At 43.3% G+C, this 14787-nt stretch overlaps 1 protein-coding gene across 1 annotated transcript in view; it reads left to right on the top strand.

The window, feature by feature from the left end:
• The window catches only part of SRBD1 (S1 RNA binding domain 1), a 158515-nt gene that overhangs the window by 19288 nt on the left and 124440 nt on the right, over positions 1–14787 (top strand). Inside the window, exons 9-13 of the mRNA XM_056853383.1 lie at positions 4298–4401; positions 5932–6039; positions 9245–9402; positions 10199–10289; positions 11400–11507. Coding sequence (XP_056709361.1) covers positions 4298–4401; positions 5932–6039; positions 9245–9402; positions 10199–10289; positions 11400–11507 — 569 coding nt within the window. The remainder of the gene's footprint in view (positions 1–4297; positions 4402–5931; positions 6040–9244; positions 9403–10198; positions 10290–11399; positions 11508–14787) is intronic.

Genomic DNA, 14787 nt, shown 5'->3' with positions numbered 1-14787 from the left:
CCATAGTGGAGGGCTCAGGACACCTGGGCCGTTTGTACTTTCCTTTTGTTTTATAGCCTGCTAAGCAATGAAAAGCCATGTGAGGATTTCACCTTGAACAGCTAACCTTGACTTTTACCTCTCTGGAGTGATCTCTCTGGAGTCGTTTCAAATGGATTTCCTGTGCTTTGTACTTAACGTGAACAAGCACTGTGATTTGGAACTAACCTATACAGCCCAAATGCATAAACTGTTGGCCAGCAGTGAGGCAGTTGGTCTTGTTATTTGACATCAATATATGTAATTCAGCATTCATTTCTTCTGCATCTCCTGATCTCTCTCTCTCTCTCTCTCTCTCACACACACACACACACACACACACACACACACACACACTCACACACTGTCTCACACACACTGCTCTCAGTCCATTCTGTCCATATTTTTCATCCCCTTCATCTGACACCCACTCCTACCTTTAATTTCTCTGGCCCTGTTTCCTCTTCTAACTCTTCTGTCCTTCCTTGCCTTATTTATGTACCATATTTTTATCCTTCCTTTCTGCACTGCAGTCCAGAAAAGTGACTGGGGAAAAAATTAAATACACTTCAAGATTTAAAAGAAAACCTCATTAAAATAAGTAAATACTAAATTTAACTGTACCAGAACAACTTATGGTGAGAGAGTTTCATTTAAGAACACCTTCACAGACAAGTTTCTGCTTGAAGAAAGCATAGGTGCCAAATGAATGTCTATGAATGCATAGCCTGTGTTTTGTAGCCTGGGAGCCAACACTGAAAAAGCCTCGCCTCTGGTAGGTGGCTACATGACTTTCAAAGGTGGGGGCACCCAGATTAGGGCCTCTGGCTTCAATAAACAGGATGGCACAAACCACAGAAGATTATCTGATAATCGGGGGTATTCTTAATTCCCATTTGCTTAACCACTGTTTCCCCTTCCCTCGGCCCTTCTGTTTGCTCAGCTGCCCTTGTGGGATCAAAGCAATTCAGCCAATGGTGCTTAATATTTGTCAATTGAGGTCAGAGCAGCAAACCCAATGAGAGCCCTGCTCTGAAACCAAGACAGCTCAGCCAACTGTGGAGGTTTTGTCACTTTCACAGCTGCTACAAACTATTTAACACATTAGAGTACATACTAGGCAGCTAATGTCATCCTTCTGTGGCCTGCTATATTTTTACCCTCACCCTTCTTCCTTGGAGATCAAGACAGCATTTGTATTCTCCACTTCCCATTTTATTGTTGGAATAACCCTATGGGGTAGGTTAGCATGAGAGGGATTGACTTAGTGGGGATTTGAACACAGGTGTATTGTTCCTCTGACCACTATGTAATACTGCCTGTAGCTTTGAAGGAAGGGGAGAAGAACTTGGCTCCTTTTTTTATCGCATCCCACTTCCGTAGCGCTTAAGTTTGCCTTTTGGAGAGAAGGCTGCTTCTCAGTCTTTAACAGCGGCAGGGACCCAGAAATGTACCAAAGTTTCATTTGTTGTCATTTTATCTCTGTATCAGAAAAGTGCTGAGATGACATTTCATTTCAGCAGCAGTGTTTCTGCATCTCATGCTCCTTGTAAAGGCAGAGGAGCGGGACCAGTGAGACAGTTGGCAACCAGAGACGTGGTAGCAGCTGTACTTCTGTTAAGGCAAAAGGGACATTAAGCGAGACCTGCTCTATCCACGGCTGCCTCTAAAAATTTTTTAATGCTTTGTAGAGTGCACTGAGCATTGTGCTGGAGCACTTCCTTTGGGCGGAAAACATGCAGCTCAGCCTTTAGCATCTTCAGGAAGGCTCATGCCTGTGATCTCTCAGGAGCTGCTGCAAGCTAGCATAGAGGATAGTGGGCTAAGTGAACTTAGTGTGACTTGCTAGAAGGCAGCTTGCTAGAAGCCCCCCCCCTTTCTTGAATGGTCAAGTCCCTAGGTTTGAACCCAGATATGTTGCTATCATGTATGGGCAGGGAGGGAGAATTTGGAATTTATATACGAAAGGGGGGAAACTTGGAATGAAGGGCGTGGACTTTTGTCCACTGCCATTGGCATCTCTCTCTTTCCAGTCTCCGCCCCCCTCCAGCTCTTTTCTTCAACTAGGAATTTATTACTATAAATGACCCCCAGCCTTCTGCCCAAGGATTTTTCTCTCAATAGGGGTCATTTTCTGCCTGCAAGTGAGTCATGGGTATAGAGGTTCAGAGGGTAGCTGTGTCGGTCTGTAGTAGAATGGCTAGATTCGAGTCCGGTTGCACCTTGGAGACCCACAAGGTTTTCGGGGAATAAACTTTCGAGAGTCAAAGGTCCCTTCGTCAGATCCCAGCACTGTTACAGATTGGCAGAGAGTGAGGTTCAGCTCTCATCCACACATTTCTCTCTTTTGCTTTTTAACATGTGCTTTCTGCTGCTTAATTAGGCACTAAGGAAGCGCGGTGCAGTGGTTAAGAGCAGTGGTTTGGAGCGGTGGACTCTAATCTGGAGAACGGGTTTGATTCCCCACTCTTCCACCTGAGCGGCGGAGGCTAATCTGGTGAACTGGGTTGGTTTCCCCACTCCTACACATGAAGCCAGCTGGGTGACCTTGGGCTAGTCACAGTTCTCTCCGTATTCCCTCAGCCCCAACTACCTCACAAGGTGTCTGTTGTGGGGAGGGGAAGGGAAGGTGATTGTAAGCCGGTTTGATTCTCCCTTAAGTAGTAGAGAAACTTGGCATATAAAAACCAACACTACTTCTTCTTCTTTGCAAATGTGCCGTGCTGCACAGAGGCGCATATGTTATTGTCACCTTACAAGTATATAAATAAAAATAGTAAAGACCAGCTGTTTGTGGGAGCAATTGGCAGAGAAGGAAGACATTTTGACTAAGAAGGAAGTCCTGTATGGACTTGCATGGGACACCATCATCTTGCCTGGGGGACGAAATCATGTGGGGTCAACCGGTCCTCTTTTGATTTAATGGGATGGTGTCTTTCTCATCCTCACATTTATAAAGAGTTCTAAATGTCTGCCAAGCTAAATCTGGATTATGCTTATCACAATTTATATTAGAAATATACTCCTATATTAATTGAGTAATTCTTCAAAAAGCTAGGGACTTTGCAGTAGGAGGCTATATCTGATGAAGCTTGCAATGTGATTCTGGCTCTCCCTCCAGATTGATGTTTCGCTTTTGCCTGTCCTGTCAAAATGAAAGAAACATGAAAGCATTGGCTTTATTAATAAACGTATGTCCTCTTTAATTCCTGCATGAAAACATTTGCTTGGGCGTTCCAGGTACCCGACGCTATAATATTTCACTTGCAATTTTTATTATTCTCTTTGTTGTTCAATGATATGTCAGGCCTGGTATGTCAAGAGACACAGGAAAGCTGAGGAATATAAATTGGTGCAATGTCCTCGGGTCGTTTTTAGACCATTGTGTTTAACATATGTGACATGTCTGAGTTAGCCAGTGATTGAATTAACGTTCATGATTGACGTGGAAAGCTTGCTTGTGACAGTGCTGAGGGCCCTATAGCATACATCAACATGTGCCGCTGCACTAGAATGTCAACATTTAACAGCTTTTTAATGGTTTCTGCATGTCTAATGTTCGAGAAATACGTGGCTTTGTGATGTTTCAGGAACATGTGGGTAGCATCATACGTAATAATTGTCTGCTGTCTCTGTTCTGGCAGTTAAAATGCAGAATTTGTATTTTGTACTTATGGTAATTGAAATTTCAATTATCCATCAACTGTTTGAAAAGGAGACTGTGTAGTTAAGCCACGTTCAGATGTAGTGGTGTCCCCCCCCCCTCAATTTTGGAACTCCCTCCCCCTCAGGAGTTCTGAACGGCTGCTTCTGTGAAGGCATTCTGGATGGGTTTAAAGTCTGCTTTTTCTGGAAATCTTTTGAGTTAGATCAGTCAGAAATTATATGGCAGGGGGAGAGGCATTATTGGGAAACTTTCATTGATTTTTAACTTTTTTTTCATAAATCATAAATCATATGTGTCATCTTCTCCTGTGCTGCCAGACAGTGTGGTGCTGCTAGCCTCAGTTGCTTGAACAGAAAACTGACCTTGCGTGCTGACCGAAACCATCTGGCATGCCACTTTTAGGCAGGTTCTCAAGAAGCTGAGCTCTGTGCCAGTTACCGGTACTGGCATTATTTTCTGTGCTCCTATCAAATTATAATATGTACAAATATGTGCTTTTCCAACCAATTAGCAGTAGAACTGGTATGACTTTGACAATGTTGACTGGCTTAAAGTTTCGGTTTTCCGGGTACATTGTGTGTCATATGTGTGTCCTTTGATATTTGCTTTCAGGTTCTAGCCATTAACAGAGGGGAGAATCTGAAAATCCTGACAATGAAGATCAACATCCCTGACGGGGTGAAGAATGAATTCTGTAGGTGGTGTGTAAATGAAAGGTCAGTATAGGGGACATAAAGGCATGCATGTAGGTATTTTAAATAAATAGCTTTTTAAATCAGCATTATTCACTGAAATGTAGCTCCTATTTATCTTTGAGACTTCTGTGCAGTCCAACATGGGGACTGCTCAGGCCAGCCACTGAGGGATTTCAAGCTTTCTAGATTCGTCTTAGGCTTCTTGGCACGCTCCCACCCGTACTGTTCGGATTCAGAGTTTCCTGCCCAAACCAACACATGATGGAAGAGGCGGGGATGCTCCTCCCTCCGTCTGCTCTTTGCTGCCACTCAGAGAGCTTTCTTTTTCAAATGTTCACTCATTGTGTTTTTCTTCGATCTCTTTGGGCATTCTTCTCCTCGGCCAAGAGTAAGATGGCCATCTTTAAGAAATGCTCAAACTGCGGCTCTGACGACCACTCCAAGTGTCTCCTCTGTCTTGGAGAAGGTCACATCACTTCTGCTTGTGACATTTGCTGGCAATTTACCCTAAGGTGAGGCATGAAAGGGCTTCCCATCTAAAAACAGTGCTCTATGAGAAGGCTTTGAGGGCTCCGGTTGATCTCCCCCCCCCCCCCCGAAAAAAATCCTGCCTCAGCCTGAGAAAAGGGCCAGAACACCATCTACAGTGTCCGCTCCCTTGGCAGCTACGTCGGATCCCATCGCTAAAAAGAACAGGTCACAAGCCTCATTGCCAACACGGGCCGCCTCAGAGCTTCCAGCAAAAAGGGCTAAGAAAAAGACCAAACATTTGTCACCTTGGCACCGAAGGTCACCTTCACCTTGCAGCCACTCCTCCCTCTTGCTCGGATCTGACCTCGGACCCCAAGCCTTGACATCAGACCCCCTCCAAGGACTCTGTTGCCCACTATCCAGATGCACCTTGATGCCTCATCTGAGTATGAAGTCGTTGAGTTGCAGCCTCGGGTGGCTGCGATGCTGCACTCCAGGCCTGTAGAAACCACCCTTGATTCCACCATCAGATCCATCATCGGTTCCACCGAAGTCATGGGGCACCTCACAGGCACCTTGGTTCCAGTACCCACCTATCTGCCTGACTTCCTGGGGATCTTGGGAGCAGCAAGCTTCAGTACTGGGGGGGACCTAAGACTACCAGCTCCGACAAGCATCTCCAGCATTTTATCAGGTGTTTGAACTGTTTCAAATTCTACCCCAGCTCTTCCATGCACTAGCTTTTGCAAGCAAGTTATTTCTGTACAGTCATAATTGTTTCCAGGGACTAAGTAGGTTCATGACTGTTGTAGATTGAGATGCGTTAGATAAAATTTGACTACTGGTATTTCAGGACTTTATCCTCTGTTTGTCTGTGTTACTTGACTTTATTAACTATTTGGTATGTTCTGACCAGAAGATGATTCACAGTCTACAAATCATTAAAGGTCCTAGTAAAGAAGGTATTCACAATAGACATTCTAAATGAATCGTTCCTTTTTTATAAAGTGGCAGGTTCTTGGAAGATTGTGATTTATGATGTTGCCAAATGATGTGACTTTAAAACATTTTGATACACAGATGGAGACCAAAGGCCTATGCAAACCCGGAATTAATGGAGTTGCTGCGCTACTCAGTAGAAGACTCATACAAACGCCTTATTTATCCTCTGCTTTGTAGAGAGTTCAGGTAATCAGTTAACACATTCAGTCTATCAGTGATACACATGTTGGTCCCACAGGCCACAGCACAGTCATCTGGCCTTGTTGGCAGAGTGAGCCTGGTCTTCTTGGGCATGGGTGCTTTAAAGTCACACCTTTCTGCAATCCCAAAAAAGTCCTCCTCTAAATTGGAGGGACCTTCAGAGCAGTGCACCTCAAGGCTCAAGAGGCTACCTTAGGGAGGACATTTTGCCCTCCTCATGTGGGAATGGGAATGTGTGAGTATCTGTTGGAAATTGCCCATCGTTGATGAATTCTTGGTGAAATGACCAGGCAACTTCCTTAAAACCATGTGCTAGTCCAAATATTGGCCACGAATGTCCTCTGTTTTCCAACTGATGTCCTTTTCCAACTCATTGATAGTTCAGGGATGGTACCATTCTTTCTAGATACTGAAGATGCTTTTGGGATTCTACAGCTTCTGTTAGCTATATGATGCATCAGAAAACCCCAGTGATAAGACAGTTCAGTTCTGTGAGGTCCTCCTCACTTCAGCAGACTTAGAGAGGTAGATGCATCCAACAGGGTGGACACTTAATTTTTTTAAGACTTACATTAGTCCCCCTCATGACTAGGGGGCAACATCTGTCTGTGGTCTCTATGTTTGATTTGTTGGCCCACTAGGGTTGGCCATTGTGTGAAACAGGATGTTGGACTAGATGGACTACTGGTCTTATGTTCAGCTAATTTAGGCATTATTGCTCTCAAGTATCCTTTCTTAATTCAGGCAACTAAATAATGTCTTAAACTTATCATCTTTATTTAATAAGCATTCCATTTTTGTTGAGATAATATATTTTACCTTAATGTGCTGATATAATTGTTACTAGTCAATTAATCACATAAAGGCACTAGAGATTTCCCCCCAAAATGCAGCAATTCTTTTTATGTAAAAGAGGAAATTCTAGGGCACGAAAAAGAAAAACAGCACATTTAGAACACTTAGAAGTAAGCTCTATGGAAATAGTTGCATTTACTTCCAAGTAGATTAATTTAGAATTGGACTTAATAGACATGTTTTTATGTATGCTCTGTCAGCACTGACAAGTTTCATAACTTGCTATTTGCATCTTAAGGATATGCAAAATTTAGGACATTAAAGTCATTTTTTCCGTGGCAGTTAGACTGGTGGGAAACAATTTAATGATCAGAATGCATTTTAAATGGAGGGGAAAGTTGACAGTTTGTATACGCAAGCTGCAATTTGCTCAACATTTTTAATGACAGTACCACGTGTGTTTCATATTGAATACATCAGATTGTTATAATGGTCTTGATGCAAACTGTTAGGCTGCTAAAATTGTTTTATTGTATCCATTTCACAATCATGGTTTGAGTAATGCACTCCATCGTGCTGTTCTACTAACATCTCTCATACCTCTGAGAGAATCTGGGAGGCTAATTGCTCTAGCTCTAAATGTCCCATGTACCTGTCATTTTTTGCTCCTAAATTAACAATCTAATAGTCATAATATTGGGCTCAGCTCTGCTGTGGGTACTGTAATGACTATAGAGTATGGAACAATCTGTTTTGCCACTGACAATATAATGGCTTCTGCTATCAGCTGAAGTGCCATATTGACGCATTGAGATAAAATTGTAAATGTCAGCTTAACAGTGTAGTTCAAAAATACTTTTGAGGTCAGATTTTTTTTCCTGTGTGGGAGGAAGTTAAATAGTCATATGTCATTAAATGAGTTTTCAAAATTACTGACTGCCCGGTGCCCAGTGAAGCTGAAATAGTTGGATTTAACCAAATTAGGCTTCCGGTCTGTGTACCCTTGCTTTGGAAGGAAATCCGTTTATCTTGGGGAATTCTGAATTAACTGGCCAAACTGGACTGTGACTGGAATTCAGACAGACTCAGCTCAAATGAATTACTGTATCAGTTTTATTACTTCAGTCTTACAATCTTTACACTTTCATCAAACCTGTGGAACTTCCCATTACAAAGATGCTGAAATAGATATCGAGAGTCAATCAGCAGTGACTTGAGTGTACTTGATGACAAAAATAACAACCTAGCATACACTCCCACCTTCCCTTTTCCGTGTTTATTATGTATATATGAATGTGTGCATTTAAAGAGAAGAACAGCAACGAAAGGAATCCAGGGTCCCAACCCCTCCCCCAATTAAAACATCACCAAAAGCCTGGAAAAATAAAGTCTTCTCCTGGCATCTAAAATTTAAAGAGTAGCTATCAGGTGAATGTGTGCAGGGGAGGGAATGGCCATAGGCAAGCTGCAGCTATTCATAAAGCCCTGTTTCTGGTAGCCGCCCACCTGAAGGCAAGAGTCCACAGAGCTGGGCCTCTGAAGATTATCTCAGTAATTTGACAGGTTTGTATGGGAGAAGGAAGGATTTAAGAAACCCGTTCCCAGAGCACGCAGGCCTTTAAAAGTGGGGCCCAGCACTTTGAATTTTGTCTCAAAAAGAATTGTCAGAGGATGTTTTTTTTTCAGTTGAAGTTTCCGGACAATCTTCAGAGGCAGGTTTGTGTAGAGCACGTTGCAGTCATCTAAATCTGGAGGCGAACAGCAGAGCATGACTGTGGCCAGATCTCACTTTTCCATGAAGGGGTGCTTCTGACAAACAATCAGAAGTTGGTTAAAGGACCTATGAGCCTTGGATATAGCTTGAACATTGATCTGCAGAAATGACCTCATGATACCACAAGTTGCAGTCCTGCTCTTTTTAGTAGGGTGCAGGCTGAGCAGTCTCAGTTCTTTATTTGTTGTTAGCCAATAGGGGAAAGGAAGTTGAATTGCCCATCCTACCTCTTTTGCCACCAGAGCAGCACTGATGGAAGAGGGGGCAATTTTGCGCCCTTCTCGCTCCTCACTTGCAGCCCCCTCAACCCCAGGAATTAACTCTCCCTAGGTCGGACAGGACTGCTAGAGAAGGGGGGGAACCCATTGTAACTGCAAATAAAAGGAGGAGGCAGAAGCTTCTTTTGAACCATGAGTAAAGTTGCCTTGAGAGCATCACACCACTTAGGTAATGAAAGAATTGGCCCAGTAGCAGCACCAATTTTTAAAAGTAGCATCAGCTTTTCTATAGGTATAATGTGCCTTCTTATGAGTGGAATAACAGCTTGGGGGGATTAATGGGAAGGGGGGGAAACCAATTGGGTATGGCTGTGTACCTGAAATTTTTTTGCATCTTTCTTAGATCAAAATTAACTTCAGAGGCAGAGAAGGAATCTGTAATGATGTTTGGAAGGAACCTTCGCCAACTGCTTCTCATGAGTCCTGTGAGAGGGCGAACCTTGATGGGAGTTGATCCTGGCTATTCACATGGTTGCAAATTGGCAATAATTTCACCCCTGAGTAAGTTCTGGATTGCAACTGGGAGAAGTGCCAACTGTGTTACTTGTTTAGAGCATGGATCTTTTCTGACAAATGTTTGCTCTCCATATAAGTGATTTCTGTTAGAATAAAGCAGTGCGTGTGTGCGTGTGTGGGGGAACCCATGAGGATCATTGGGGATGAGAAACCCCTTTGAAACACCAGGCCCTGCTTCCTCCTTTCTTGTTCAGGTTCTGTTCTCCTCATCCTTGCCCATCCCCCCCATTGTTTCTTTCCCTCCTTCCCAAAAGCAGCCCTCCCCCAGCTGCCCAGTTGATCAGTTTCCTACTTTGTTCCTATGGTTTCTTCTCATTGGCTAAACCTTGCTATTTAAAAAAAAAACCCTCTTTGCACAGCATCTGGGACTGCTAGGACAACCCAAGCTGTTGGCCAGGTTGGATTTTAGTTTTTATGGTGCCTGTGTAGATTTTGCAGGTTTTTAATTGCAGGTATGTTTTTATCTCTGAATTGTTTATTTGTTCAATATTTCCTGGTTTTGTGCAAACGTGGGGCATTTCCCCAAATCTGCAGAAGGAAATAACACAGCCTTGCAGTGTCTGACTTGTATGGATTTTTTGATCCATACATTGCGTCCACTCATTGCTATTAGATAGTTGATGAGATTCAGGTTTCAATGGAAGGGTTTTTTTTAAATTGGGTAATGTAGTCCTTATGTTTTTAAGATGAATTAAATCAACTGGAACACAATCTTAAAAGTGTTACTGCGTTCCACTGAGTTTATTCTTCCTGTCTGTCTGTTTCCTTTCTGTTGTCGTAGGTCACATACTCCATACAGATGTTGTTTATTTACATTCTGGTAAAGGATTCCATGAAGCCGAGAAGATAAGGAGACTTCTCTTGCAATACAAGTATGTTGAAGAACACTTCCCTATTTTTGCTATCAACCTGTTATTGTGGTGTTGTGCTTAAAGCGTCTGACTCTGGTCCAAATTTCTAATCAATCTTCAAGTTCACTGGATGACTTGAACCGTCAATCCTCCTCAGCCTTATTTAAAAAAAATTATTAGCCACTTTTCTACTTTGCGAAGCCCGAGGCAGCTTACAATATAACTGAAACAACAAACATGCAAACAATAAACATGCATAGAAGACCATAATTTAGAATCTCAGTTAGGACTGCCAGTAAATAAAAAACTAAATTAGTCAAATGGAGTCCTAAATAAAACTGTTCTCAACTGCCTCCTAAAGATGGAAAGTGAGGAGGCCAGGCACACATCCCTGGGGAGGTTCTGTAATGGTAGTACTGCCTCTGATAAAGCTTTCTCTTGTGTGCCCACCAGCCATGCTTCTTTGATTGGTGGGACGGTCAGCAGGGCCTGTCCCTATGATCTTAATTCCCAGGCAGGAACATATGGGAGAAGATGGTCCTTCAGATACCCTGGTCCCAGGACATAACAAAACCAACAGCTTGAACTGGGCTTGGGAGTAGATAGTAGCCAGTGTAATTGCTGCAGTATTGGGGTCTCATGCTCCCAGCTGTTTCCACAATGGCTCTTGGTTGTGATGACTAAGTGGAACTTTTCTGTTCAAAGGCAGTCACCCTTGGAATACTGGTGCCGAAGGCAACAGCAGAGGGAGGCTTTGGCCTCTGTGTGCTCCTTGCAGTCTTCACAGGGGCACCCCCCTGGCCACTGTGTGAAACGGTGCCAGACTAAATGGACCTTTGGTCTGATGCAGCATGGCTGCTCCTAATGTTCTTGTTCTGATCCAGTAGAGAGGTATGAGGGGTGAAACAACTCACGCTTTCTCTGCTACCTGTCTGTGGTTTAATTATTTGAAAAGTCATATTGGCTCAGAGTGGATGGTATTATGTATTTAGGTCCAGACTGCAAAGCAGGGTGCATCTTCTTTTCTCTGACCCCATGATGGGTAGGGAAGCAACAGTGACCACTGCTGGGGAAGATAGTGTGGAAACTTTATACAGTCTTACTTGTACTTTTCCCCCCTTCCATTCAAAGCTGTGACACTGTTGTGATTGGCAACGGAACAGCGTGCAGGGAGACGGAAGCTTACTTTGCTGACTTAATTATGAAGAAATTCTTTGCCCCTTTAGATGTCACTTACTGGTAAGAAAACAAACAAAACATGTCTATGTTTATTGCTTTCATGGGAGTTTACCACCATGAGGATTTGTTATGAGACGCTAAATTCCCTATTGTATCTTCTTCTATTCTGTCAGAGAATTTTCACTTCTGTGAGAACAGAAATTGGTACCCTTTGGGATGTACTGTATTTACCTGAAAGGAGGACACCTGCCCAGGAAAAAAACCAAGAAAGATAAAGGGGATAAAAGACTAACCCTGAATTTAAGATGACTCCTGTCTCCACCTACTTCTGGCGTGAGCCATGAGGCACAGGAGCAGAGAGAGAAGCTTGCCCACTCCAGTTGGCTTGCTGGACTGTAAGCAGCTGGGAAGCCAGAATGGGGCGGGCACTCTTCTCTTTGTCTCTGTGATTCTGCAAAAAGCCAGACGGCATGGTGGTTGAGGGCAGTGACCACTAGCTGACTCAACTAACTGCAAGCAGCCCGGCAAAGTGGGGGGGGGGTTGCCACCCTCTGCCTTCTAGGCATTGCTCATGGTCTCACCAGCCAGTCGGTAGAAGCAGGATGTGCTCCTCTCTCTGCCCTAGCACCTCCTGGCTGGTGTGAGAAGGTGCCACGGTCAGAGTGAAGAATGTCTGTCCCATATATATTCTCAAATGGAAGACAACACCCCTTTTTTTTGCAAAGCCTAAAAGGGTAAAAAATATATATATCTTCCTTTTAAGTAAATACGGTAATGATATATGATTCTGAGGAGGTGTAGTGGCTAAATAAATGATCTATGAGGCCTTAACCTGGATGATCCAGGCTAGCCGAATCTCATCTAACTAACTAATTAGCTATAGACAAGCTATTCTTCCTGAACCTCAACACCCTCCCCCAAAACCTGCCATGTGGGAGATGATAATATTGGCCTAACCTACAGGGCTGTTGTTAGCTTTACATGAGATAATGTATGTCAAATGCTTGGACTCAAAGAGCTCTATAAATGCTATTGTACAAAGAAGAGATTGAGTTGGACTCTTTATTGTTGTTTGTTATTTCTATACTGCTAGTATAAGTTTTGTGCTGTACTAAGGTTTAGTGCTAAGCACTAGACAGGGAGTGTAGTGAGCTAAGGATGTGACCTGAGAGGCAAAAATTTTCCCCAGGGCAGATCTGGCCTAGGTACCCTCAGGTTCTCACCCTCAGCCTGACATCTGGAATATCTGAATAATGCTGGAATGTGTTACAGGGGTTGTTAGAAGATTACTGAGATGATGAATGTGAAGCTATTTTTCATAGCTGTTTTCAGTGGATGAGAAAAATGGTAGTTTTGCACTGAGGATTTTTTTAGATTAGATTATAACTGGGTCTGATTCCAGGGTTGGTCAGCAAGTCTTTTGATTACAGATCAGCCTTCGTTGCAGAAGGCAGTAAACATTTATGGTTGATTTTGGTTCAAAGCATGAGGTTATTATGTGTGACTATGGTGAATTCTTGTTTGAGATGTTAAGACTTATGCTTTTGATGTATTGCTGATTCTAAAAACTTGTACAGGTACTGTGGACCGTATATCTGATGTTGTTTTGTTGTATTTTTACCCTGCTTTTTTAGTGTTTAAAAAAGTCTTCCAGGATAGCATACAGTGATGCAAATATATAGTTAGAAAAATAAATACAAAGTAATACAGATTGATTGAAATATCACTAAGTAGGTGTTCAGGGAAGGGTTTCTCAAGGTCTCAGTCCAGGCATGACAGAGGGATTCCTGAACAGGTTTCTTATGACCTATTTGATTAAGGTTGGTAGGGGTTAAGGGCTCACAGCGGGATCCAGACCCTGACCGAATGAAATAGGTACCTGGCCGTTTACACTCTTCTTCCCTCTGGCCTCAAAAATGGGAGTTGAAAGCCAGAGTGATGCAATGCTTACAGTGTCCGACTCAGCTATGAAGCTCACTGAATGACCTTGGACCAGTTGAGTCCTCTGAGCCTAACCTGCATCATAGGGTGGTTGTTACGGTTAGGAGAAAGGGCTTGTCATTTATGTCATTCTGAGCTCTTTAGAGGAAAGATAGGATGCAAATGTACTAGACAAAGTTTGGTAACAGGGAGGGCTCGAATCTCACCTGGATCGAGGTGCAATTTAGCGATGCTTGATTACTGCTGCTGCTTTCCATTTTAATTTATTATCCGAACAGTGCTTCTTTAGAAAGATTGAGATGCATTTAACCTCTAGATAAAAGCCAAGGTAAAAACCTCGGAGAATACCTTGACCTTTCCCTGGAACAGTTTCCTGGAGGCAGCTGTGCTGAGGCCAAAGCTGGGAGGGGATGGCTGTCTGCTCTCCTGTAGCTGATTTCAGGAACCCTGAGCACTTGAAACAGAGGTGGTTTGTCATTGCCTTCCTCTGCATAGCGACCCTGGTATTCCTCGGCTGTCTCCCATCCAAATACTTACTAGGGCCAACCCTGCTTAGCTTCTGAGATCTGATGAGATCGGACTAGCCTAGGCCATCTGGGCCAGGGCTGTTGTTGCCTAGTGATTGATTAATATAACTGAGAGGACAAGGTTTCAGAACTGCTAATTTAAAAGTTTGGTGATGAGGCAAAATTATTAGAAGCAATAGATCACAAACTTTGTTGGGAAGGACCTCTAAGTATTTGTTCAAGACAGTCAGGTCTGAATGTGTGGAGGGCCACGCTAACTTGCCATGAGGGAGCTAACAGCAATGCCTTGTGAAAACCATTAATTGCATAAAGTTTCCCCTGAGCTTTCCCCTGTGCTTACCTGCAGAGGAGAGTGCCCCTGCCTCAGTGTGATTCACGGTTCTGGCCAGTCTAATGAGCCTCTGCAGGGGCAAGTAATTTTCAGTTGGATGTTACTAGTGTGTGGAATTATGCGCGCTCGGAGGAACTTGCAGAAGAACGATTTTTGTAGAAGCATAATGGGTTCTTCTGCGGGGCGGGGGGGGTCTGTTCTCCCTCTTACTAACTCGAAACCTTTCTGGCTATAAAAGTGAAACATGCCTTCAGTCTTAACTCAGGAAAAGTTTACCTCAGCTGTCAGAAGTTTTGAAATGCAGAGAGGTTATACTTGTTCATCTTGCATGTATGAATTGTTTCATCATAAATTAAGTGGCCTAACCCAAATTAAGGTGTTCTTGAAGGGAAAATATAATTTCTGCATCCAACCCATTGTGGAAGAGATTCCAATTAGTTCCTGCTGCATATACTATCTTTTTACCCACACCAGACTTGGGAGTTGTGTAGTGGTTTTAAGTAGAAGTTGGATTTGTGCAGTACTGAGCAGTCAAGCTGTC

This window comes from Euleptes europaea, chromosome 7 (assembly GCF_029931775.1).
Source record: "Euleptes europaea isolate rEulEur1 chromosome 7, rEulEur1.hap1, whole genome shotgun sequence".
NCBI lineage: Eukaryota > Metazoa > Chordata > Lepidosauria > Squamata > Sphaerodactylidae > Euleptes > Euleptes europaea.
This window is presented reverse-complemented; position numbering and strand designations above follow the sequence as displayed.